This window comes from Dendropsophus ebraccatus, chromosome 14, assembly GCF_027789765.1.
Source record: "Dendropsophus ebraccatus isolate aDenEbr1 chromosome 14, aDenEbr1.pat, whole genome shotgun sequence".
In the NCBI taxonomy this organism is placed as follows: Eukaryota; Metazoa; Chordata; class Amphibia; order Anura; family Hylidae; genus Dendropsophus; species Dendropsophus ebraccatus.
The window spans coordinates 25,982,165-26,008,647 of NC_091467.1; the positions used below are offsets into that span (position 1 = coordinate 25,982,165).

The 26,483-nt window shown below is 43.1% G+C and overlaps 1 protein-coding gene across 1 annotated transcript; it reads left to right on the forward strand.

Moving 5' to 3' along the window:
* Positions 1-10,162: 10,162 nt before the first annotated feature.
* Positions 10,163-25,033, forward strand: TNS4 (tensin 4). Its single transcript, XM_069952901.1, has 12 exons — positions 10,163-10,671; positions 14,518-14,905; positions 15,270-15,661; positions 15,749-15,835; positions 16,563-16,670; positions 18,706-18,798; positions 18,875-18,952; positions 19,192-19,260; positions 19,553-19,721; positions 20,130-20,198; positions 23,415-23,441; positions 23,829-25,033. The coding sequence occupies exons 1-12, from the start codon at positions 10,194-10,196 to the stop codon at positions 23,968-23,970; spliced, it is 2,100 nt and encodes a 699-aa protein (XP_069809002.1). The 5' UTR covers positions 10,163-10,193; the 3' UTR covers positions 23,971-25,033.
* Positions 25,034-26,483: the final 1,450 nt, after the last annotated feature.

Consider the following 26,483-nt stretch of genomic DNA (forward strand, 5'->3'; position numbering starts at 1 on the left):
ACATCACGACCCGGGATCCACATCACAGACTGGTGAGATTTATCCTGCTCAGCCGATCAGTGACTGCAACGGTGTCCTGCCCCTGTCACTGATTGGCTGAGCGGGGCATCCAACCGCCAGGTCGTGACATAGGTGGCGGGGAGCTCAGAAGACAGCTGGCGTGGTCCAAGAGAGGGACATGGCACTGCATTGGCACCAAGGTTACCGGGTCAGGTGACTATAACTTGTTTTTTATTCCCCCACCCCCTGCCCATATTGATTTCTACTTCTTGGACGGACTTCTCCTTTATGTTTAAATCAATGTTATCCTTATGACTAAACTGTGCTCCATGCTTCCTTTGTGCTTCTGATATTTGGGCTTTTTTCTGTTCAAAAAACAGGAAGTCGATGTCTTTTGCACGCTCACATGTTTATCATGCGGGTTGTATATCAACTTAAGCCAATTAAGTTTTGTTAATTATATTATCAACTATGCAATGCTCTTTGCTTTTTGTTATGCAAAACGTCAGTCATTATACTGTCACAGTGTAGTACCACTAGGCCAGTAGAAGTGAAACAGTTGGAAATGGCTCTTGCCTCAGTGGAACGCCACCACCTGTCCTAATTTCCTCTTGTCTATAGGGTGTTTGCTACATTGCAGTAAAACAACCATTCATTACATTAGTGAGTGTTGCTGATTCTTTTTGTCTACATCCTGAATAATTTCACTGTGTGGTTACAGAGGTTTTGGTGCTGTGTGACAGGAGAGCTGACCATACAATGCAAGCACCCCCAGGATTCTCTGTTACTTAATGTAGATGTGCAGCAGCTGTACACACACACACAGTGATGACTTATCCCACTCTGTGCAAAGCAGTGAGACTTGGTCTCTTTTTTTGAACAGAGAAAAGACCAAATATCAGTCCGGAGGGAGCACGGACGGCAGTCTGACACAAAGGGAGGCACTTGGACATATATATACAGGGGCGGAACTACCGCCGTAGCGGCTGCTACGGGGCCCCTAACATCAGGGGGCCCGTGGCCTTGGCCCCCCGAAGATGACCGCTTGCAACACCCGGCGGCCGAGCGGGCCTCCCGGGTGTTCAGTGTTCTGACTGACAGCGCGAGAAGCCATAGGCTTCCCGCCCTGTCAATCATTCTTGTGACCACAAGCAAGCATTCTGCTTGCGATCACAAGAGTGTCCCACCCAATGAGCAGCTCTTTGGTGAAGTCCTGGCAGCGTCATCGCTGAGCACTCAGTGTGCGCCGCCGCGGCTGGGACTTCCGGTACTAAGAACACAAACCGGAAGTCCCAGCCGCCGCGGCGCACACTTAGCGCTCAGCGATGACGCTGCCGGGACTTCACCAGAGGGCTGCTCATCAGGCGGAGGCAGAGAGAAGAGGACACCGGCGACCGACGGGGGAGCGTGGGGTTAGGTGAGTTATGTGTTTGTTTTTTTAATCAGAGGGGCAACACTGCGGGCTATGTGGGGAAGGGGATGCACAATACTGGGGGCTATGTGGGGAAGGGGATGCACAACACTGCGGGCTATGTGGGGAAGGGGATGCACAATACTGGGGGCTATGTGGGGAAGGGGATGCACAATACTGGGGGCTATGTGGGGAAGGGGATGCACAATACTGGGGGCTATGTGGGGGAGGGGATGCACAATACTGGGGGCTATGTGGGGGAGGGGATGCACAATACTGGGGGCTATGTGGGGAAGGGGATGCACAATACTGGGGGCTATGTGGGGGAGGGGATGCACAATACTGGGGGCTATGTGGGGAAGGGGATGCACAATACTGGGGGCTAAGGATAGACAACACTGAGGGCTAAGGATGCACAATACTGGGGGCTATATGGGGGATGCACAATACTGGGGGCTATATGGGGGGATGCACAATACTGGGGGCTATATGGGGGATGCACAATACTGGGGGCTATATGGGGGGGATGCACAATACTGGGGGCTATATGGGGGATGGGAATGCACAACACTGGGGGCTACCTATATGGGGGATGGACAACACTGGGGGCTACCTATATGCGGGACGGGGATGGACAACACTGGGGGCTACCTATATGCGGGACGGGGATGGACAACACTGGGGGCTACTTTTATGGGGAATGTGGGCCATCTAAAAGGGGAACTACACAGAGGGGCCATTTATGAAGGGGACTAGGGGGCATCTATAAGGGGAACTACACTGGGGGGGTTGACACAGAGGGGTCATCTAAGAGGACTACACAGAGGGGACCATATACTGTAGGGCAGGGATAGGGAACCTTGGCTCTCCAGCTATTGCAAAACTACAGCTTTATTTTTGACTGTCCATACATGATGGGAGTTGTAGTTTTGCAGAAGCTGGAGAGCAGAGATTCCCTACCTCTGATATAGGTGATGCACAGAGGGTATCATCTACTATAAATGGATTACACAGAGGGGGATCTCTACTATAGTAGATGCACATGGGGCCATCTATATGGAGGACTGAACAAGGGGCAATCTATAAGCTGTCTACACAGAGCCTAATTTGTCTGTCTGGCAGATTCTGTGGATTCGTGGCTCGGAGTTCTTATAATGGCCCAGGACAGATGGAGAAGAAAATGAAAAGGAAACAACTCTAATGAGAGAAGGCGTCCCCTGTGAGTCACTTAATATAACTGCAGTGTAATTTATATGGTGTATAGAACCTGTGTAGAGCTGGGTGTGTTGATGGCATAGTGGTTGGTCGAGGAGGGGGGGGCCCCAATCAAAAGTTTGCTGTGGGGCCCAGCCATTTCTAGTTACGCCCCTGTATATATAACATTGATTTAAACATAGAAAACATAGAGTATATTGTGAAACTTCTTTCAGATTCCCTGTTGATTTCTTTTTAAAAAAAATCATGACAGTGCCTCTATAAAGGGGTTATCCAAACGTTCCCCCAATGACTTCCTATAGGTCTCCTATGTCCCCAGGAGACAATCCCCCCCCCCCCTCTCCACTTCCAAAACTCATCCCGAGGGTGACAGCCCACTAAGCCAATCACTGGCCATGGCACTGTCCCATCTTTATCATGATTGGCTGAGCAGGCTTTCACTTTCGTCTCACCACCACACTTCACACACTGCGCTCATTAACTTTAATTGGGTTTATTGCTTTTTCATTACAGTATCCTGCTTAATACTTGCAGCATTTTTATAGAATCTACAATGGAGGACCCCAATGGAATTTCCAACACACATTCTAGTTCCCACTAGGAGCAGATCTCACAGACCAAGACCATGCTTGCTCAAGGTGACCTATGTACATAAAATCCCCTTTACACAGCTTATCCTAAAAGTCATAAGGTCAGATCCTTATGTGTGAATAAACAGTTCCTTCAATTCACCTATTGTCCCTTTAATCTGTCCTTGAGGACTTGAGGTCTTACTATAAATACTTTTAAGTTGTCAGACCCTTGGGTGATAAAAATGAATTTCCCCTTTAAGTAGTGTCAAAGGGAAAGTTGTAGTAATGCATGGGAATATGGTAGACTTTGTAGGTGGTTGTAATCAGTTCTATATTGTTATAGTACTGTTTGTGTCATAGCATGTGTATGTGTCACACTGTTATGCTGTGGTATATACTGTTTCTAGGTTACATAACATTGGGCCTGGGAAACTGGTAAATAATCTATATTTTTAGTTTTATCTTCCAGCTTTACACTTTACAACTGACACGTACACACAACTTCTCTATTTGCCTATGTCTGAGCTATTTTGGTCTTCTACATAGGTAATAGATGATATGTAACACACAGTGACATAATACATGCTGGTATATACATGACTGCAATGGTGTACTTGGAAGAGTAGTAGTGATCAAAATGGGGCCGCCTTATGGTTCCTGGTTGTGTGCCATATGACCAACCACTTTATATAGTCTGACTATCCATCCAGGAGATGCCATGCCCTCCCATAACCTACCCCAGTAATGTCAGTTGATCACGTGGGGGTTTAAAAAGTCGGACCCTCACTGATCAGCTGATCGCCCAGCTAGTTTTATTATAATTATACAATGTCCTGACTTATTATTTAAACAGGTTGTCTGGGCAAAATTAACTTTTCCCCTATCCACAGGATAGGGGACAAGTAAGAGATCGCAGGGGTCTGACCTCTGTACACCCCACCAATCTCTGAATCAGACCCCTGGCTTCCTTGTAATGAATACAGTCCCGGGAACGGTGCGTAATTCGCGGCTCTATTCATTCCTATGGAGCCACCAGAAAGAGCCGAGTAAGCCAGAAAGTATTCGGCTCCATAGGGATCAATAGAGCCACAGGCCACAAAGAAGCCGGGGGCCCAATACCGAGATAGGTGGGAGTATGGAGGGCAGACCCCCCCAATCTCTTACTTGTCCCCCATCCTGTTGATAATGGACAACTTTATTTTGCCCAGACAACCTCTCTAAGTCTAATTCCACAACCCCCACATTGCAGAAGTAGAAGTGAGTAATATTTTGTCCATACTCTCTACCAACTCCACCCAAAACCATAAACTTGAAGAAGGTCATAACAAACTAATCTTGTGATTTATTTCCCAGCTGTCTTGAAAGTACATAAGGTTGCCTATGTGATCTGAACAAACACTTGTCAAAGACTATAGAGCATCTTTTTAGAACATTTCCATGGTGGCTCAGGGGTTAGCACTTTGTCTTGTACCTGAATTTAACCAGAGATCATGGAGTTTGTATGTTCTTAGTGGTATAACTGGGTCTCAAAGCAAAATCTGTACCAGAGCCACCTACATACATATATACCTACATACCCAATACTGATGTCTGTATGTGAAAATGGGATCCTTCATGCGACAATGCTCAGGTGATACTGCTACCTCTATACCACCTATAGCTACGCCTAGTTTTTACATGTCTATGTGGGTTTCGTTCAGGTTCTTCATCTTCTTTCCACAACATGCTCATGTTATCAGGTGTCCTTTCCAGTTTGTTCGAAGCTAAGGGTGGCCTAAATTGTCATAGTTGAGAATCCTATAACAGACTTTGCATTGAGACCTATGTGCTTCAAGTTCTCCCTCTGCATATGGCCACTTCCATGCCTTCAGTTGCCCATCTGTACAGTAGTGAGATGTGTTCCAGTCATAAGACGACCTCCTAATCATACATTAAAACATGACAAAAAGTGGTAACACATTTCTACCAGCCAGGCATTGCTCATTGTTAGTCCATGACAAGCCGTGTATTACAGTCACTAGTCCACCTCTCTCCTTTTGACGTGAGGTAATACAGCGGAGTCTCAGTCTTCTTTACTGTATATGATAGACTCACACTACTATGTTATAATGCACTTACATGCTTCCCTTACTGGATGTGACCTAGTCACACTACTATGTTGTATTTTATCACAGTCACAGGTCACTCCGGTATACGGCATACTATACTATGTTATATCAGGTGCATCTCGTACTGGCTGCGACGTGGAGAATCCCAGCCATGCACACGTATAATGCAGAAAGGAGCAAAGACGGAGAAGATTTGTAGCATATCAACGTCTTATATAAGAAGAAGAAGGGGGGAAGGATGTCTCGGTGTAATAACAGGAACAAAAACAGAATCCCGAGGAGTCCTCATAGACAGGGGCATAGCTAGGATTCACAGGGCCCCATAGCGAAAATTTTAAGGGGCCCTCCTCCCCTACGCACAACACAAAGCACTATATATTTATATGCTTTACTGCTGGTGCACTGATAACCCCTGACCTCTGCAAGGAGCTCTGCACATTTTCCTTTTCTACTTGATTGCCAGCTGGTGATTAGAGGTCAGGGGTTATCAGTGCAGTGAAATAGAAATCTCTGTCTTCTGCTTGTTAACCCTTTTTTTGTGTTGAAGCATGTAAGTAAATATTGGGTCACTTACACACTGCAGTACATAAGGGGTTAAGCTGAAGGACACACGCTCTTACCTTCTCCCCCGGGACCCCCCTCCTGCATGGGCCCCATAGCAACTGCCTCTATGGTAGCTACGCCACTGCTCATTGTGGGACCAGAGCTGGTCATACACTAGTGATATCTGTCATCCACAATGACTGACCGCAACCACTTATTGCAGTCAGTCACACTCTTTATGTGTTAGGACTGACGTGTTGGACTCTTTTTGGACACTGATGACCCCATTCTCGAGGTTAGAGGAGGTTGCAGCAGCCAGACCCACAGCAAGCCTATATTTTAAAGGGGGTGTCCCTAGTTATCTTCCAATCCTCATGATAGGGAATAATCATCTGATCGCAGATAGAGGTCCTATGATCTCAAGAGTCCTTTGTCAGACACAGATTCAATCATTCTCTATGGGAGCAGCTGAAGATAGTCAAGTACAGTGTGCAGCTGCCTTCGTGACTCCCATTGGGAACCATTGCTCCATTCTGATTGGAGACTTGGGTCCCCCATTCTTGAGACACTGGGGTTGGTTCCCTCGAAATAAGATTGTTATCCTCTATCCTCAATATACAGCAGGAATAGGGTACCTTGGAATTGTAGTTTTGCAACAGCTGGAGGGCCAAAAGTCCTCAACCCTGATATAGAGGATAATAATGTAATCATGAGACAACCCCTTTAAGGCATTATATTCTGCTAAGGATCAGAAATCTTTAGCAGTTCTCAACATACTAGTTGCCTTCCTAGGATATATAAAGGGGGTCTTGGAGCTTCCATACTGTGCCTAAACTGTATATCCTGTGATATTGCATTGCATATTTTATAGTGACCTCTATATGATTTAAAGGGATATTGTATCCTAGAAGCATTTAAAGGGACCCTATGAGCAAGTTAGTAGCTTGTATATTATAGCATCTTATAGAGGCTCTTCTTGTTGCTGTGTATCCACTGTATTTGTTTCCATGTTGTGTGGATTGCACAGGAATCTGACGTCATGAAGTGGTTTCACACCTGTATCCGCCTTCTCCATCAGCAGAGGGGAGTATACAAGAGTCGCCTACAGGCACAAAGAAGACTCATAGACTGTAGGAAGTAGAGTTAACACTTTTCCTTCCAGCCAGGCTGGATCCTGCACAAGGGCAGCCCTGATATTTGTCTGTGCCAGCAGTGCAAGGGTGTATCTGCCGCTTCCTCTATATATACAACCTGCAAGGCTGGGCTTCTCAGATAAGTTATAGACAGCTGCTGCGTAACACTGGAGTGACAGATCAGCGGATAGAAAGGTATGTCATATACTATATACTGCATTATATGATATGCAGATACATCTGTTTCTGAACATTGTTGGGTGCCTATTATTTCTATATAATATTGTGAGAGCTGAATATCAATGGATCACGTTGTTTAATGTATTGCTTGTTTTTACAATGAATATATATTTATTTACAAAACTAACATACAGTATTTGGAAAATTCCAATGGTCCAGCAACACCCAGTGATCTGGAAATGTATGGCATGCTGAACTATTGGAATCCTGAATTTACCTTAAGGATTATTGATGAGCGAATACTGTTCGATCGAATAGATATTCGATCGAATAGTAAGGTATTCGATCTATCGAATATTATCGAATAGTTCGACGAATATTCGATAAGCGTTCAAATCCCCCAGCTTCTGTTTTTTACCTCCAAGGGGTCGAATAGATGTTTTTCAATAATCAAATACTTGTTCCCATAGACTTTAATGGGATCGAATATTCGATCGAATATTTCACTCTTCGCTCATCACTATTAAGGATTAAAGGGGTATTACCAGCTCAAGAAGTAAGAAGTGATCCCAAACCTCAGGATAGGGGGTAATAAGCTAATCGCAGGAGGTCTGACCAATGAGACCAAACTCTGATAAGGTTATCTATCTATCCATCCTATCTCCTATCTATCCCACAAACCTAACCAGCACTCTAGATAATCATTAAAAAGAACAGTGGTTTTACTTCATCAATCAATGAAAAACAGGTGCGACGTTTCAGCTCCCATCTGGATCTCATGCTTCATATAGGCTGCAGTTGGGAACTGAAACGTTGCACCTGTTTTTTACTGATTGATGCCGTTGAGGGTCCTTTTACACTGAGAGATTAAAAGACAGATTATTTTACAGAAGTTAACGCCAGGAACAGATTATAAACAGAGAACGGGTCCTAAAAGATTTATCCTCTTTTCTAATCCATTCCTGGCTTTGGCTTAACAAATCTGTCAGATAATGTCTCTGTCAAAAGATCCTACAGTTTGTGAGTTGTATTGAATTATATTGAAGAAAGAATCTGACATCTGATCTTATGCTGCTGGCACCAATTAATTGCTGTGCAATGCTGTCTGTCTATCTATCTATCTATCTATCTATCTATCTATCGGAAGTAGCACTCCATGCAGTATTCTGATTGGGTGTCAGCAGGTGCAGTCCCTCCCTTGGACCAAGGTATATAATAGAAAATAACCCACAGCACTCACTGGTCAAAGTGCAGTGTTTTTTATTCCATTAATAACATAATAATTGTGCAGAAGGGTAAATAGTGGTGAGAAACTGCAGAAACATTGCACCAAGACTGCATGATTATTTAAGCAAATGGGGCTAAGTTGTACTATCGCACTCTTAAGGGTATGTTCACACTGAGCAAATGTGACAGAATTCCGCAGCGGAACTCTCCGCCACGGAATCCCACCTGCCTCACTGTCAAACGGCATCTCTATGGAAGGGCTTGCGCGCCTCCGTCTTCCATAGAGACGCCGTTTGACACTGAGGCTGGCGGGATTCCGTGGCGGAGAGTTCCACTGCAGAATTCCGCCCCATTTGCTCAGTGGGAATATACCCTAATGTGGATTTGGCAGAGTTGTAGTACAACACACAATCTGTGGACAGGTGCATTATTTTGAAGAATACAGTCATGTTTTACTAACCCTGTACAAGTAGCTCTATCTATGAATGTGGCATATAATGTCCAAACTTGCCCATGCAGTGTTAAAGGGGTTATCCAGCACTACAAAAACATGGCCACTTTCTTCCAGAGACAGCACCGCTCTTGTCTACAGTTTGTCTGGGGTTTGCCACTTAATTCTATTGAAGTGAATGGAGCTTAATTGCAAACCGCACCTGACCTGGAGACAAGAGTCGTGTTGGCATGTGGTCATGTTTTTGTAGCGTTGGATAACCCCTTTAAGCCATATGCACACTGTGTATAATACCAGCCGTTCTGTGACCCAGCCGGATCACAGATCATCTGAATTCCCCGCTTCACACAATGGAGCGTGTGGCCAGAGCCAATGAATAGCGGCCGCAGAAAACTGACATGTGTATACACTCTGGCCGGGATTCCCTCTAGCTGCAGCACAATGTAAGTTAAGTATTAATCACGGCCGTGTTGAAAATCGGCAACAACGACCGTGGTTAATACTTAACTTATGTTGTGTGAACATGGCCTTATACTGTTACTTTTACTATGGTCTACTCTGAACAAGTCCAAATTACCTAAATTGTACTGAAATGTGAGAGGAAGATAAAAAAAATAATGGGGTTAAGCGATTGTTAGATTAGTATTACAAAGAATAAATTTGGCCATAAACTTTAGCTTATTGCTACTCAGGTAGCCACCATGTTGGATCTTTTTATCATTTATCGATTTCACCTGCTATGAGCAGCTCCATAGGTGTCTAACTGCTAAAGTTCTGAGTTTTATTCTTTTGGAAGTAATGACTTAGTCTATTAAAGAACATACTTTACATACCTAATTGAAGAAATCTGAATTAAAGAGTTTTTTGAGCAAATTGTATTGATGGCCTACCCTCAATATCAGATCGATGGGCTGCTGACAAACGCCCAACACTCCTAATCACTCCTCCTGTTTGCAGAGCCATGGTGTGCTGCAATACACAAGGATGCAGACAGCGCCGTACTCTGTGTAGTGGCCAAACCTTATTACTGCAGCTCAGCTCCTACTGAAGAGATTGGAAGCTAAACTGCAGTAACCCAGCATGACCACTACACATTGTATGGAGCTGTCTGCTTTAGGTTTTGGTTCACTGTGTATGACAGCACTGTGAAAGGCTTTGTCTTCCCTGTGGCAGATAAACCCTTTAAGCATTTTGAGGGGAATAGCTGATGGTATAGACATAAAATAACTTATGAACTTTCCAGATAACATTAGTAACATCAAGAAACAGTCTTCAGACATGAAAGTATCTTTTTTAAGTCAGTTACTTTTTTGTTTTAGGAATTTTTTGCAACACAGAAGAAAAAAGAACACAATGTCCCAAGTGATCCCCAATCACGTGTTACGAGTTGGACAGACTGTCTGTATGGCACCAAAGGATGAAAGTAGTGGCTTCAGACAAGTTGCTCATCCAAAAGGAATCCCAATTACTTCTAAATGTTCCTACTTCTCTTCAGAGAGTTATGTTTCACACGTGACATCTCAGGTAAATGGTCATAGGATGGCCGACACCATTCCCTATTGTGGACAAGACTCCATAAAGACCCACCAGCCTTTACCAGGAAATACTGCTATTAAATCTATCAGTGTACAGCAACCATCGGAGGCTGAGGTCTGCAATGGTGGAGATCCTTTATCTCCATCGTTGGACATTTCCATAGACAATCTGAACCAACTCATTTTACAGTTGGATCCTACTTTCCAACCCCTGCCGGTGAACACTGACTTGATCAGAAAAAAAAAAGACCCATCACCTTGTAGACCAGTGGCTACCAAGGTCACCAGTCCTCCAGGTAAGAATATTATATAGTAAGAATAAATTATGAGATTACTGAATATCAGTTTTTGCTCTACAAAGTCAAATTATATGTTTTACTACATGAAATGAAAGTGCCCCCTGAACATAACAAATGGAGCAACTGGAGGCTACTCGAGAATAAAATCGGGAATCCTAGTCCTGATCCTTCTCTCCACTGCCATCGGCAGGAGAGTTAGATTGTAGGCCAATCCCACTCACTTCACTGTTTGACCAACTTTTAGGGGCCATGATCATTAAAAAACCATTGACCAGTTGGGGTCTTACTGCCAAGACCTCACTGATCAGGTGAAGCATTTGCGGTGATCTTCACTCAGGTGGCAACATTATAAGTTGAAATCATTGACAGTGGGGAAGCGAAGCACCACCGCGCTGCTCCCTGCTCGTTCTCCAGATCGGTGGGGGTCTCAGAGACCCCAACCTTTTAAGGTTTTGACATGTCCCTTTTTTCGTGACAGTTGTGCTATAAAGCAAATATACCATTTTGATTAGTGAAAAAATGTTTTCATATTACCTTGTTGGCGCCAACGCATACACCCTGTTGGTGGAGTCCATTTTTTAAACCGCTGCCATGTTCTTGCCATCTGCGCAGGTTTCTGATATGTGCGGTGTACAGGCCCCGGGTTGCCACTTGCAAGGTGGTATGGTCATAGTTATGGCACGAGGGTATGTGGCTAGTCCACCGGAGCCTGAACACGCGGCCCAATTCTTCGTTGTCCCTAGTCAAGGCACAAATGACGAGACCAATGCCAGGGTTCGGAAACAATGGTAGTTGTATGTTTATTTGAACAGCAACTCTATTAGCAACAGTCTCTGGATGCAACCAGGAATAATCGACTTGGCAATAGGCAGAATTATTTATAACTGGAGAGATAGGTGGGGTTGCAATAGGCCGTGATCTGTAAGTGTCCCTTTGGTTAGGAAGAATCTTTACTGAGAATGGGAGTAGTAGTTCCCTTTAGATACTGATGCTGGGTATAGTAGTGGTGAAGAAAATACTTGCAGTTAGCGATGATGAGGAGAATATGGAGAATTAAAGTGGATAGGAGTTTTGGAGAATACAGCAGGTCTTGACTGGACCGGAACGGGTATACATATATCTAGCTGAGAAGTGGTAGCGGGAGCGTCCACACCACAAGGCTGGTGGTACCGGACCTTCTTTCTCCAAGACTAGAGAGGAACTGACCTAAACCCAAGCCAAAAGCTCGGTGGCTATTAGTGTTGCTATGGTAGCAGGGAATCCCGTGATACTAGGCCTCTTGCATCACCACACTACAGGACTGACAAATAAGTGAACCAATATACATAGCAGGATTATAACAGAGTAAGATGCAATAACATATCTAACCACTGGGGCAACATAAGACAAGCTTTTGCAGTGTCTATTACACTTTCCGGCACTAAACCAAGCAGAATACCCTTATAAAGAAAAGAACCTATGTGCTGGGACACTGCATATGCAAATTAGGCCGCACTATGCACTGCCCTCTGAGACGTTGCCAGACTTGATTCTGATGAAGGTGTGTCTCAGAGGGGAGGGAATATAGGTACATTGGGGGCACCGGGCCTGCCTTCAGTTCATAGAGGGGCCCAATTTGCATATCAGAAACCGATGCAGATAGCGGGAACCCAGCCGTGGTTGAAAAAATTTACTGCAATACTGAGATGTAGGTATCAGCGCCAACAAGATAGTATGAAAAAAACATTTTCACTAATCAGTGAAAAAGAAGAAATTCAGCTAGTTTTAAAATTCGGCAGCCAGCAGGGGCAAGGGGAAAATTGAGTACAAGTAGAAACCTACCTCTCCCTGTGCCTGCGGTGAGCCGCAGAACCGGCCTCAGGACCACGTCGGAAAGCAAGTTGTGATGACGTAACAAATCGGTGGGGAAAAGGCCTGTCCTGGCTGACTGACTGGCTGAGTGGCCAGCCGGGTCGTAACGCATCAGCGGCAGAGACCCTGAAGCCCGGCAGGGGTTCCAACGCCAGTCCCTCTGCTCACTGTCGGCACAGGGAGAGGTAAATTTTAAAAATGGCCGGACTAGTGATGAGCGAATAGTGAGACATTTTCGAATATTCGATATTCGTACGAATATCCCACAAATATTCGAATCCGAAGTCTATGGGAACAAGTATTCAATTAGTGAAAAACATCTATTTGACCATTTGGAGGGTAAAACCGGAAGCTGGGGTATTTGAACACTTATCGAATATTTATCGAATATCCGCAGGATATTCTTACGAATATCGAATATTCGAATATCTCACTATTCGATCGAATATCTATTCGATCGAACAGTATTCGCTCATCACTAGGCCGGACTTTAATATAATGTCCACACATACTGACTCTTGAAGAGATTTATTGGGTGCATTCAGTTCTAAGTGGAACTTTACATAGTTGTAACGTTGTACATGGAACCCAGGCCAAAACACATATTGGTAGCTTTCACAAGTTGTTTGCAATCCTACCTCAGTCAACAAATACTGATGAGATTTATGCATGTTTTAGATAAGGAGAGCCCAGAAGGGAAATTTGCACTTCTTCTATTGTGCACATGGCAATGGACCCCCCTTGAGATGCCACCACTGAATTATACATTTCATGTGGCTTCGGAAAAAATGTTTCAATTTTACATCTACTACTAGTCTACTGCCAGACTCAACAAACAAATTATACGGCCTCCTGAGGGCTTGGCAGAAAATAGGAGCTGAGACGTAGTACTGACTTGTTATACTTGTGATCATTATGAAATGTGATGCCTGGAAGGCTTGCTTGTCCCGATTAAATCAGACCAGCCCAGTGAAGCAGCGCATGCTATTATGCTATTAAATATTTGTCTTTATGTTAAGATCCTCAGGAGAGCCGTCATATCCCAGGTTTATGCCCTCAGGCTCGGGAGTGGCCCTTCATGTCAAAGTAATGTGTAGACAATAAGACAGTGTAGGATTAGCGTCATGCGCTTGCTTGCTTAGGTAAAAAAAAAGGTTGGATTTGGAGGCTGTACAATAAAAACATCACAGTCGAGATTGTAGGGATTGTGTAAAAAATTCATTGTCAACTGAAAGACTCCAAAAATGTATGGCTGGGGAAAGTAGAACCAATGAAGAGGATTGAGAAAAAGCTGAGACGGTCTAAAAAGACTTTTGGGTTGAAAACCCAAGAATTATCACCAGGAACCTAATACTAATCTGGGTGATCATCAATGGATATGGACAACATTACAAGGTATATGAGGTCTCCTTACTCTTCACTAACAGAAGATGTTGGTGGACAGAAGGATCAGACGTGATGCTATTTTACTGCTCAACCCTTATAGCCTCATAGGTATAAACTGGTGCCAGAGCTGTCTGGTGGTGGCTCAATCCTCCCCATAAATACATATGAACATTCGTCCAACAGTTCGGACGACAGACAGTATTTTAGAGGACAAAATATAAGGCCAAGAAGTTCTTGGTTGTATCACTATAGCTAGTGAAGGCCACCAATGTATCAACTTCCATATGGTGCTCAGGGGGAGTCCAATAACTTTTTACAGTCATTTGACTTTTAGGGTCATTAGCTTGATGTGGTATTACTGTAGTTTGATTGGTTTAACAAATTGCATCATATCTCATCTGTTCACAAAAGTGAATAATTCTTCTCAGACATTTGACTTGACGTTGGATGACAGGTAGTCACAACCATGTTGGCTTGAGGCAATAGATTTTGATATGCATAAAAAATTACTTTGCTAAAGAACATGAGAAAAAATTCTTTACATGCAGGAGCAGGAAGAAGTAGCAGTTCACAATGTCCAAACATTAACATTTGTTCTTTTCGTAGAGATAAAGTGTGTTGGAATAAATCCACCAAGAGTGGTCTGTCATCAAGAAAGAATACAAAGATCGTCAAGTCCCATCCCAAGAGCTGAGGGCATCTTGATTGCTCGTGGAACCCAATCTGAAAATGTCAGCCCAAATGGTAGCCTTATTTTTAGCGATCCACAGTCACACGTGTTATATGATCACTACCAGCGTTCATCTAATGGAGGCTTCCACCATCCTACAGAAATCATAGCTATTCCACATAAAAGATCGAATCAGCAAAATCAGGTTATGTCTACATCATATGGCTCTGACGGCACTTACCAGACAAGACCCTCTTTCCGCACTCGTGAGGCCTCCATAGTGTCAACTAGCCCTGGGTCAGACACCAGCTATGTTTTGGGAAGGTAAGCAGACTTCAATCATAATAATTAATGATAATTAAATTATATTTTGATAGAAAGACGCTTTAACCACCCTTACACTACTGAAGCAATGGCAAACCATAGGTAGCTAAGGTGGCTATACTAATAAAGAGTAACATGGCACCCATCTCTTGGCCATTAGTAATAAAAGATTGTCTAAGTTCCAGTAAAGAGCTATAGCAAGCCTTTCTTTCAACCAATACTGGTCACTATCCATTGTCTTGTCTAGAAATACCAAGTCAAAGTATCTTGTCTACATCCCAACAGTACCTAAGCCACAAGTCCCTGTAGTCCTTATTCCATTGTTATATTTCATATCTTTATGTTCTTCTCTTTGTCTCAACAGCACCCATTCTCTCCAGTATGATGATACAGATGGCCAATTTCATTCCAGGGTACCTGAAAGCCCTTTTGGCTCACAGAGTTCATTTTCTAACCTACATAGCCCTGTGACCATGTCACCTGCCCCACATATAAATCACTTTGACCACAATGGCAGCTTTGGCCATTTCAAGACATCTCCTTACTCTTCTACAAAAAGCCATGCCAACAGTTGCCCACCATCAGTCAACAACTCCACTATGGACATCCCTATACTTCTAGTCAACGGATGTCACTGCCCAGAAAATGAGGACATCTCTCCCAGATCTAGACAGTTACAGGGTGGAATCAAGCGAAGAGGGTCTTCAAGTTTCAACAAAACATCATCTGAATCCTCAATCCCAACCTGCACTGATAGTAAGTGACATATTTTCTGTTTTAGTAGATAATCCAACCAATGATAGTGGAGATTCCTATGTTTATATACTTTTATTCTTTTCATAGATGCCATAAAAGATGGTCAACCTGGCATGAAGTTTGTTATGGACACATCCAAGCAATGGTTCAAACCCAACCTGACAAGAGACCAAGGTAAAGTGACCTCTCACATCTTCTATTCCAGAATGATCACATCTTCCGTAAAGAATCATGACTTCTCATTTCAAAAGTTTAAGTATTGTGTGAAAGTTTATGAGTCTACATTTCTGATATATAAAATACCAGGGAAAGAGGAAGTATAAAAAGGACCGTATGACACCCCCCACCAAAGCTGTATTTGTCATCTGTATCGAACAAATCCGTGATTAAGGGGGAGATTTATCAAAGGGTGTAAAATTTTGACTGGTGCAAACTGGCCACAGCAACCAATCACAGCTCAGCTTCCAGCTCTGGTGAAAGGAAAGCTGAGCTGTGATTGGAAGCTGTGACCAGTTTGCACCAGTCTAAATTTTACACCCTTTGATAAATCTCCCCCTAAGTCTTTCTGAGAAGACGTCAACTAGAGATCTAAAATAAGCCAAAAACTGTGATAAACTTCAAACAAAGTCAAAGCATTTTATCCTAAGATCACTTCAGACGAGAATAACCATAGCATTTGTCATCATTTGAGGCCATTCTGGTTCTCATGCATGGCTATCACTAAGGAGAACAGGGCTACCTTTGATGCTTGCACATTCATGTCTCGATAATTGACTAGTATCCCCGGTATCATGCTAATAGTATATAGAAGCAGATAAATTTACATATATACCGCGCCCCCAAAAAACCCTAGAAGATGCTAATTTAATCTAACCTGAGCATTTGTTTCACTGAATCACAGCTATTGAGTTCCTGAAAGACAAAGAGCCCGGAACATTCATCATTCGAGACAGTACTTCCTACCGTGGATGCTTTGGTTTGGCTGTGAAGGTCCCGGGTACTCCATCAGGTTGGTTTACTATTGTGATATAGTAGTTTTATTTCATCAATCCACTGGATTTAATCAATGGGAATTTTCTAGTGATGTCAATAAAACGTAAAGGTGTTATGCCCTATCGTAAGGATGAACAGTAATCAGTGCCATTGGATTCAGCAATGTTTAGAATTCCCATACAGAATAAATGGAGTACCACTTCATTGATAAAAGGGATATTTTCCCCCATTCTTGAGAACAGGGGGGTCCTAGCTAGTTTTCCCCTTTCCCATAGGGATAACGCTTAAAGGGGAACTATCAGCTGGTTAGATGAATCTAACCTGCTGACAGGTCCTTAGTGTGCACAGGGTGCTAAGGATGAAGGTATGTCTCTTACATTCATCATCAGTACCGTTCCTGTGCAGGGGCGGGGCGGATCTCATAGGGGCGGTAGCCCCGCTCCCCATCTCTAAACAGCCATACAAGGCAGAGGATTTCACAATGTCCAGCTTGGGTCTCGTGTCCCGTTTGGGTTTGGTGTCCGTTGAAGTGAATGGAGCTAAATTGTAATACCACACACAAACTGGGGACATGGGTGGCGATGTTTTGCAAGAAAGCAGCTCCTAATTATTGATTAACTCTTTGTCTGTAGACGGCATCAGAGTAACAGATGTAACTAATCTTATCAGTGATCCGTCGAGGGTTATAGATGCGTGTCCCGGTAGCAGTTTCGCTTTGATCAAAGAGTCTTTTTTCTTTTGAAGTAAAGTATGAGAAAAGTAATTTGAGCAGAATTTGTGCCGCTACAGTCAGATAACATTAGTCATTCAACATCTAGAATGGCAAAAGGACTTTGGCAAGAATCCTTCATTGTATGATAGCAGGTGACTCACGATGCCTCGCCCATTCATGTCCTGGAATTGCAGAACTTTTCTGCTACACTGAAAAAAACAACACCTTCTATCTAACTCTTCTCATGAATTCAGGAGGATGTGTCTTTCTCAGAACTCATTTCTACTGATCCATGAGCATAGAATCTGCATATGAGTGGGACATAGGATCAGCATTAGTGTAGGGCATAGGATTAGCATTAGAGTGGGGCAAAGGACCAGCCTTGGAGTGGGGCATAGGATCAGCATTACAGTGGGGCATAGGATCAGCATTGGAGTGGGGCATAGGATCAGCGTAAGAGTGGGGCATAGGACCAGCGTAGGAGTGGGGCAAAGGACCAGCGTAGGAGTGGGGCAAAGGACCAGCGTAGGAGTGGGGCAAAGGACCAGCGTAGGAGTGGGGCAAAGGACCAGCGTAGGAGTGGGGCAAAGGACCAGCGTAGGAGTGGGGCAAAGGACAAGCGTAGGAGTGGGGCAAAGGACCAGCGTAGGAGTGGGGCAAAGGACCAGCGTAGGAGTGGGGCAAAGGACCAGCGTAGGAGTGGGGCAAAGGACCAGCGTAGGAGTGGGGCAAAGGACCAGCGTAGGAGTGGGGCAAAGGACCAGCGTAGGAGTGGGGCAAAGGACCAGCGTAGGAGTGGGGCAAAGGACCAGCGTAGGAGTGGGGCAAAGGACCAGCGTAGGAGTGGGGCAAAGGACCAGCGTAGGAGTGGGGCAAAGGACCAGTGTAGGAGTAGGAAATAGGATCAGCATTGGAGTGGGGCATAGGATTGCTGCTAGAGTGGTGCATAGGATCAGCATTGGAGTAGGAAATAGGATCAGCTGTGGAGTAGGGCATATGATCAGCGTTGGAGTAGGGCATCTTGCCAATCAGATGTTTGCCTTAGCTTTGCCGCCCACATACATGGCAGCAGACCGCTCCATACATTGGTGGCCATGCAGGGGCACTGCAGACTTTCTTGTTGGTTTTGTGCCCCACCAAAGCTACACCTGTGCTTTAGGGTTATCCATAGAGGGTCACCATGGAAGATGACAGTCTAGCTCAAGGTCCAGTGGTCCCACCATCCATACATTATATGTGACCAGCACCAGAACCTAACCTCCCAAGATTAACGCCACAAGGCATTTTGTATTTTCGCATGGACTCCTCCATCCTAAATCAGTATCTGCTTTCTTAACAGGTAATGTGACCAATGAACTTGTCCGACATTTCCTGATTGAATCCTCCGCAAAAGGTGTCCATGTAAAAGGAGCCTCAGAGGAGCCATATTTTGGTGAGTATAAATGTGATCTGTTTTTACAGTACCTACTATTGATGTGCATTATCTCATGCACCATCTTTCATTGTAGGAAGTCTCCCTGCCTTGGTATATCAGCACACCATCACCCCCTTATCCTTACCATGCAAGCTACTAGTCCCTCTGAGAGGTATGTGCTAACCATTACAAATACTAATTATAATTATAATTGTTCACTAATGACTCGTCTGGTTATGATTTAAATGGATCAGATTTTTTAAAAATTCTAGAAACAGCACCACTCTAGTACACTGGTTGTGTGGGGTATTACAGCTTAGCCTGCTATTACTTTTACCAATTGGAATTGTATTGTGAATATGACGTGTGAATTGATAGAATTCAAGCTCACTAAATATTTTTCCCATGCAGCCCAAAATGACAGCGACAGCAGCCCCGACTCTTCCCCTGATGGTGCATGTGAACTGAAGAATTCAGCAGGTGAGTAAAAGATCCAAATATGTGAAAAACACTGCTTCTTACTTGCATAAACAGCGCCACCCCTGTCCTCAGGTTGTGTGTGGGATTACATTTCAGCTCTATTCACTTCAATGATCTGCAAAACCACATACCCAAACTGAGGACAAGAGTGGCGCTGTTTCTGGAAGAAAGAGGCCATGTTTTTCTATGCCTGCATAACCCCTTTAGTGTTTGTGCTACTTGTTTTCCTGGCATTTACCACCTAATGTCAGTAAGCTTCTTAAAAGTACCCTCTTTTATGTATTTCTACCAGCCTGCAATGTCTTGTACCTGAACTCGATCAGCACAGAGACCCTGACAGGATCCAGCGCTATCCAGAAAGCCGTGTCGATCATTTTTGAAAGGGCAGATAACATTGTGCCAACCATAGTGAACTTCAAAGCCGCAGACCAAGGAGTCATCTTGACTGACGTTCAACGCAAGTAAGTGTTTAAATAAGTAAAGTGATTTCTTTTGCCTTCAAATTGACCAGTGTCAGAAAGTTGTAAAGATTTGTAAATTACTTCTATTTAAAAATCTCCATGTCAGGAACTGTCCAGAGCAGTAGCAAATCCCCATAGAAAACTCCCCCTGCTCTAGTAGTTCCTGTTTTGGACAGAGATGGCAGCAGAGAGCACTGTGTCAGACTAGAAAGCATACACCACTTCCTGCGGGACATACAAAATCTGATAAGTACTGTATTTTTAAATAGAAGTAATTTACAAATCTATGTAACCAATTCATTTGAAAGAAAAAAAAATTGCAGGAGTACCCCTTTAATATAGCATGTTACTTTATTCCCCTGACTTGTAATTGACCAGGCTGACAAATCTCTTCACTTGTCTTTCCAGAGTATTTTTCAGACGTCACTATCCTGTGTCATCCCTCAGCTTTTGTAGTGTGGATCCTGAGCATAGGAAGTAAGTGATCTGAGAAACATACGTAATATCCTTAGGGAAGACTGTAATTATAATAATTATCTAAAATGGCAGTAACAAGACTGTTCACATTTATACTCGCATCTGTTTCCATTTATAGTAGAAACAATAATATAGTGCCAGATCCATCATACAACCAATACCAATGGCGCCTGACAGATTCCATTGACGTACAGTGGGGTGCGGTCAGGGTTTCATTGTTGTGTACTGATGGTGAGATAAGTGCTGAATGGACCCTAAAAGCTTTGCCAGGGACTTCATGGGGTAGATCAAGGAAGATACTGTGAAGATACTGAATGAAACCGTCCACCTATACAAATGTGCCATTCTGTTATATAGAGTGGCTAAATAATAGTGTCATATAGTGCACTAGTAATACCACTAAATAGTGCCAAAATAATACCACTGTAAAGTATATAAAAATACCATTTTAAAGGACCCAAATAATACCACTATATGATACATAAATATTATAATAAGATAGTATATACATAATACTGATCTACATTGAACAAATAATACCACTATTTAGCATACACATAATGCTACCATATGGTACACAAATATTACTAGTATATATTGCTTAAAAAATACCACTCTACAGTAAATAAATACCTCTATACAGTGCACAAACATTGCCCCTATACAGTGCAAACATAAGTCCACAATAAGGTACACAAATAACACTACTATACAGTGCCCAAATAATACAATAATACCTCTCCACTATACACATGTAACAGCGCTATACAATACAGTGTACAAATTATACCAATATATAAAGGACAAATAAGAGTATCTAAATATTACCACTATATACTACAGAAATAATGCCAGTACAGTGCACAGGTAATACTACTAGAACAAACAGTGCACAAACAATACAACTATACAGTGCATAAATAATAATACTATATTGTTTATAAATAATCCCACAATAGAGTGCACAAATGATACCTCGATATAGTGCACAAATAATCTCGCTATACAGTTCACTAATAATACCACTATACGGTTCACTAATGATGCCACTTTTGTATATAGGTAATACTGCAGTACAGTGGGCAAATATTACTACAAGATGGTATACAAGTATTACCACCACAGAGTGCACACATAATACCACTATACAGTTCACTAATAATACCACCGTATTGTATATAAAACTGCAGAACAGTGGGCAAATATTAAGAATGTGTACCACCACAAAGTGCACAAACAATACCACTATACAGTACACAAATAATAACACTATATTGTATATATATATATAATACTGTAGTACAGTGGACAAAATCTTACCACCACAGAGTGCACAAATAATACCACTATATGGTACACAAACAATAAGACCACCATACACTGCATGAATAATACCACAATATAGTACACAACGTACATCAGTGAATACAGTATCTAAAGGCCCTATTACACGGGCAGATCTGGGGGAGCGAACGAGTGACGACCTGTCAGATCAGCACTTGCTCCTCCTTCCCTGGTTGCTCCCGTCACTATTACACTCACCGACAGCGAGCTGGTAAGATCGTCTGGGGAGCCCATAGGAGATAGTGGCGGTCTGCTGCCGACGAACCTATTATACAGAGCGACGGCCAGCGGACCGTTGTTATCGTTGTAATTTTTTTCAACATATTGAAAGACAAGTACCCGTCGACATCCTGCATGTCGGCTGATCGTTGCCTTTTAACGCTAGCTATTACACCAAGTGATTAGCGGCCCTATTACACGGCCCGTAACGGACGATAATTGGCCAAATATGACCAGTAATTGCTTGGTGTAATTGGGGCTTAACTTTGGGGATACTTGCGTATTAACACAGTGCGAACACAACCTTACACTGACAAACGTCTATCCGCTTTGTCATAAAAGAAACTTCTACCACATAAGTGCTGAAGGCCTAAGAATGGCCATGAGTATTAGGAGCAAATAGTAACCAGGTAACCATGTTTATAAGGAGGGAGTATCCGTGATCCCTAGGGAGTGGCGCGGATTGATAACTGAGCGATGGGTCACTGAGGTAATGATGAAGTATGGAGCAAGGAAGGGATGATAGGTTTTCTGATGAGCAATAATGTTGTGTTAAAAAGCTGAAGTAGAAGCCTGGTTATGATGATGGGGTAAGCCGGCCTGGGTTGTAATCTGAGGAACTTGCCGGGGCATGGTGAGGGTGGAGTCCACCACATCACACTAGGTTAAACAATGAATAGCTGGAAGGAAAGTGAGTGAACAAGCTGTGAGTAACACCACCCCCGGACTGTGCTAGAAACACTGCCGGCTATAGTAACTATCACTACTGATAAGTAGTCACTGATAAGTCACATCCACATTCCGCCATACTAGGTCACCTGTAGTAGATGACATAGGAAACAGGAATGTCACAGCTCTATGGATTCTATGTTGACCTGAAAAAAAGTGATGTTGCTTTTCAGTCCTGCGGATGCTGTTTATTTCTGCTCTTCATATCATCCATAAATGTCAGGGTCTGGGTGTTCAGTAGATGACAAGGAGAAGCTCACAGCTGTGTGCTTCACTCCCTGGCTTACTGTCTGACTGATCTCGTTGCAAGAGCCCATATTTTGCATGAGATAGCTCATCTGGGAGTCAGGGAGTGAAGCGCACAGCCATGTGCTTCTCCCAGCTATATCTAATGATCTGTGACATCTATGTCAAAAGTTTTTTTGTTTTTTTTAAATCAATCTCTCTGTGTTGAAATAAACGTGCATGATTAAATCATTGTTCTCTAAGGGGGAGATTTAACAAAGGGTGTAAAATATTCACTGGTGTAAACTGCCCACAGCAACCAATCACAGCTCAGCTTTCAACTCAGCTGTGATTGGTTGCTGTGGGCAGTTTAAACTGGTGTATACTTTACATCCTTTGATAAATCTAGGCCTATGTATATTTGCATCCATTTAGAAACCAATAAAAGCGGTGTATTTAAAGTAACAATGATTACTAGAGAGGTGTTCCCCCACCTATAGCTCTCCAGCTGTTGCAAAACTACAGTCATCATGCTGGGAGTTGTAGTCTTGCAACAGCTGGAAAGCCACAGGTTGGGAACCACTGCCTGAATCTAAAATGAAAAATCCTTAGGAATCATCCCTGTGTAATTCCTCCTAGCTGCCAGAAGAGGGAGCTCTTTGATCTGTCATACTTACACCTATGTTGGTTTTATTTCAGGTGGCAGAAACAGTGCAGACCTTCCAGGTAAGACATTGTAATGGGCTAAAATACAGTTGAGTTGAAAAAGTTGAGAAACGTTTAGACTGTTTTTGTCATTTTTTTTTATCCAATACAGACTGGCCATGGGATTGCAAGCAACTATCCCTAACACTATGACCTGACTCAAACAATACATGCTAAGCTATGGAGATATTATTAATAAAATCTAGTATTGTGTGTAGGATTACGAGAGGATTGACCTTTTTGTGGAAACGGCACCCCTTTTGTCCATAGGTCATGTCCAGTATTGCATCTCATTCCTATACATATGAATGGGTCTGAGCTGCAATACCACACGTAGCCTGTGCTTAAGGATGGCGCTGTCGCTCGTTCTTTCCTGTATTCATACTGTGTTATTTTTTTTTCTTTTAGGATTTTTGGTTTTGTAGCAAAAAACCCAACAGATCCTTCGGACAACGTGTGCCATATATTTGCCGAGTACGATGCCATACAACCCGCCTCACCGCTGATCAGTTATCTGACAAATTTGATACAGCAGCAGGAGAGAGTGTAGTTCCTGTCTTCTCCACTAGAGACGTTACTGTACTCATATCAATGACGATCCATATATTCTGGAAATCTATGGAATCTAAAAATGTGTGGCCACGGCGATCATACGGTCCACCCATCCATAGGTGCTGGACTATAAGCTTGTATAATATCTTTATTTATGGTCATATATAAGAACAGATAGTTACACCTGTGAATGGTGGAGTGTCGTAATGCTGCTCCAGCTGCCTCCTTATGACGTAGTATATATTCTTACCTATCCATACATATCACTGAAAGCTCTGCAGACTGGTTAGGATCTGGTGGTAAAGTAGGAGTAAAGTGCAAGCTCCTATGCCAAGGCTTATTTATAGGGTAGGTTAAGTATTTAATGGCTGCAGTCCTTAATGTGTCACATCTGCCATGAGGCGAGATGAGCATCTTGCCTCAGATGGCAGATTGCAGAAGCACTGCCGCTGTCCTGTGGAGTACAGGCAGCATGCACTATATATGAAGCCAGTTTCTGATGAACTCCATGACATACCCAATCATATGCTGTAATACATTGATGGACATCATATGACGATACACATAGTATCGAGCCAGTAAATGTGTCCGCCAATTTAGACCACCTCAGGCAAGGGCCAAGAGATACATCAAGTCCAGAAGTTTATTGAAACCAATAGCAAAAACAAAGCTTATCGATTACATTGCCGCTTCGCCCTGTAACAGAAGATTATGGGGGTCCTTCTGTGGTGACCAATCTCAGCGGGATCCCCAGAATGATCTAGGATAATCCAAGCCAAACAACCCCTTTAGGAGACTTGCATATCACGGTCTTTGTACTTGCCTCCTTGCACTTTGTCCATGTTGGACTGTATTTGTTGGATTTATATTATTTATATTTTTGTAGTCTGTGAAATATTTTTTTTTTAAAAGGTTTAATTGAAAAAAAAAAAAAAAAAAAGTGTGTGACTGATTGTATATAGTGTAGGGGTGATGAATAGATAGAGAGCTTCTAGACCCTACATTCTGTACCGGCCATCAGTGGATGCATATAATGCTTAATAAAGATCTACTGAAAAGGATCCTCTGCTTTACGTTGTTATTGTGCTCGTAGTGATTTAGATATTTGCTTCTAGTCTAGTGAGGGGTACGACACAAGGGGCAACCAAACACATTGTAAAGGCTATGAAGACCTTCAAAGGGGTATTGCCAACCTATGCATTACTTATAGTATTGGGCATAACTAAGAGACCCCCCCCCCCTGAATCTTAGGTGGGGGGACCACAAAATCTGAGTGTTGGGCCATGTGTGATCACAGTGGTCCCCAGGGGTCTTAGTTATGTCCTATTCTGCTGCACTTTAACTTGTCAAAATTGGAATACCGTATGCAGCGTTTACACGGAACGATTATCGTTCGAATTTGCACGATAACGATCGAATTCGAACGATAACCGTACGTGTAAATGCAGCGAACGATCAAACGACGAGCGAGAAATAGTTCATTTTGATCTTACAATTGTCGTTCGCTAAAAATTTGCAGATCATCCGATGTCGTTCACCGATTTTACTTATGTGCGAGATAGGCTTAAGCGATCGCAAAATGATTTTTCCGTACCATATATCGTTCCGTCTAAACGCTGATCGTTCTTTCGATATCGTTAATCGTACGATCAGGCGAATTATCGCTCCGTGTAAACGCAGCATTAGAGAGCATATTATGTGCTTTGTACTTTGTCCGAAAACAATTTTATTTCAAGGGGCAAAGACAAAAAGCAAAGACAAAAATTCTTTCAGATTAACTGGTGTTAGAAAGTGCCAGAGATTTGTTATTCACTTCTATTAATAAAATCAGCTGCTTTATGTTCTGCAAGAAGTGGTGTATTCTTTCCAGTCTGACACAGTGCTCTCTGCTGCCACCTCTGCCTGTGACAGGAACTGTCCAGAGCAGTAGAAAATTCCCATAAAAAAACCTCTCCTGCTCTTCAGACTGGAAAGTATACATAGGATAAGTCATCAATTTTTTTAATTTAAAGTCCCGCTTAAAAGAGAGTGAAGAGTGAACTATTTATTACTATAGATATACAGTACCATTGATTGTGCTATAAACAGAATGTAGTCCCTGATATGGTCCCTCCTCCATGAATTGGCTTATAAGGTATTTTTCTCATTGTCTGAAGCCCCTTCACTATTCCTTTCCGCAACAACCACAACTTTGTATAGTATATCCACAAGTCAGCTATATATGAAGACTGAGATGATAAATAGGACAGACTCTTTCATTGCTGCGGCTGTCCTCGGATCACTTGGTCCATTTATAACTGCTACCTCCAAAATTGCTGAATCCTTCAGTCTCGGTGGAATGTGGCATCATTTGAACCCCAGCCATGTCTGACATGGACCATTCATCTTCTCTGCTAAACAAGAAAATGACTGGATACACATGGCTGCCGATGCGGACCTTCAGGTTTTATATTAATTAACAGGCAAAGCCGAGGTCAGCTGTTCTGCGGATCAGCGTGCCAGGATCAGCGC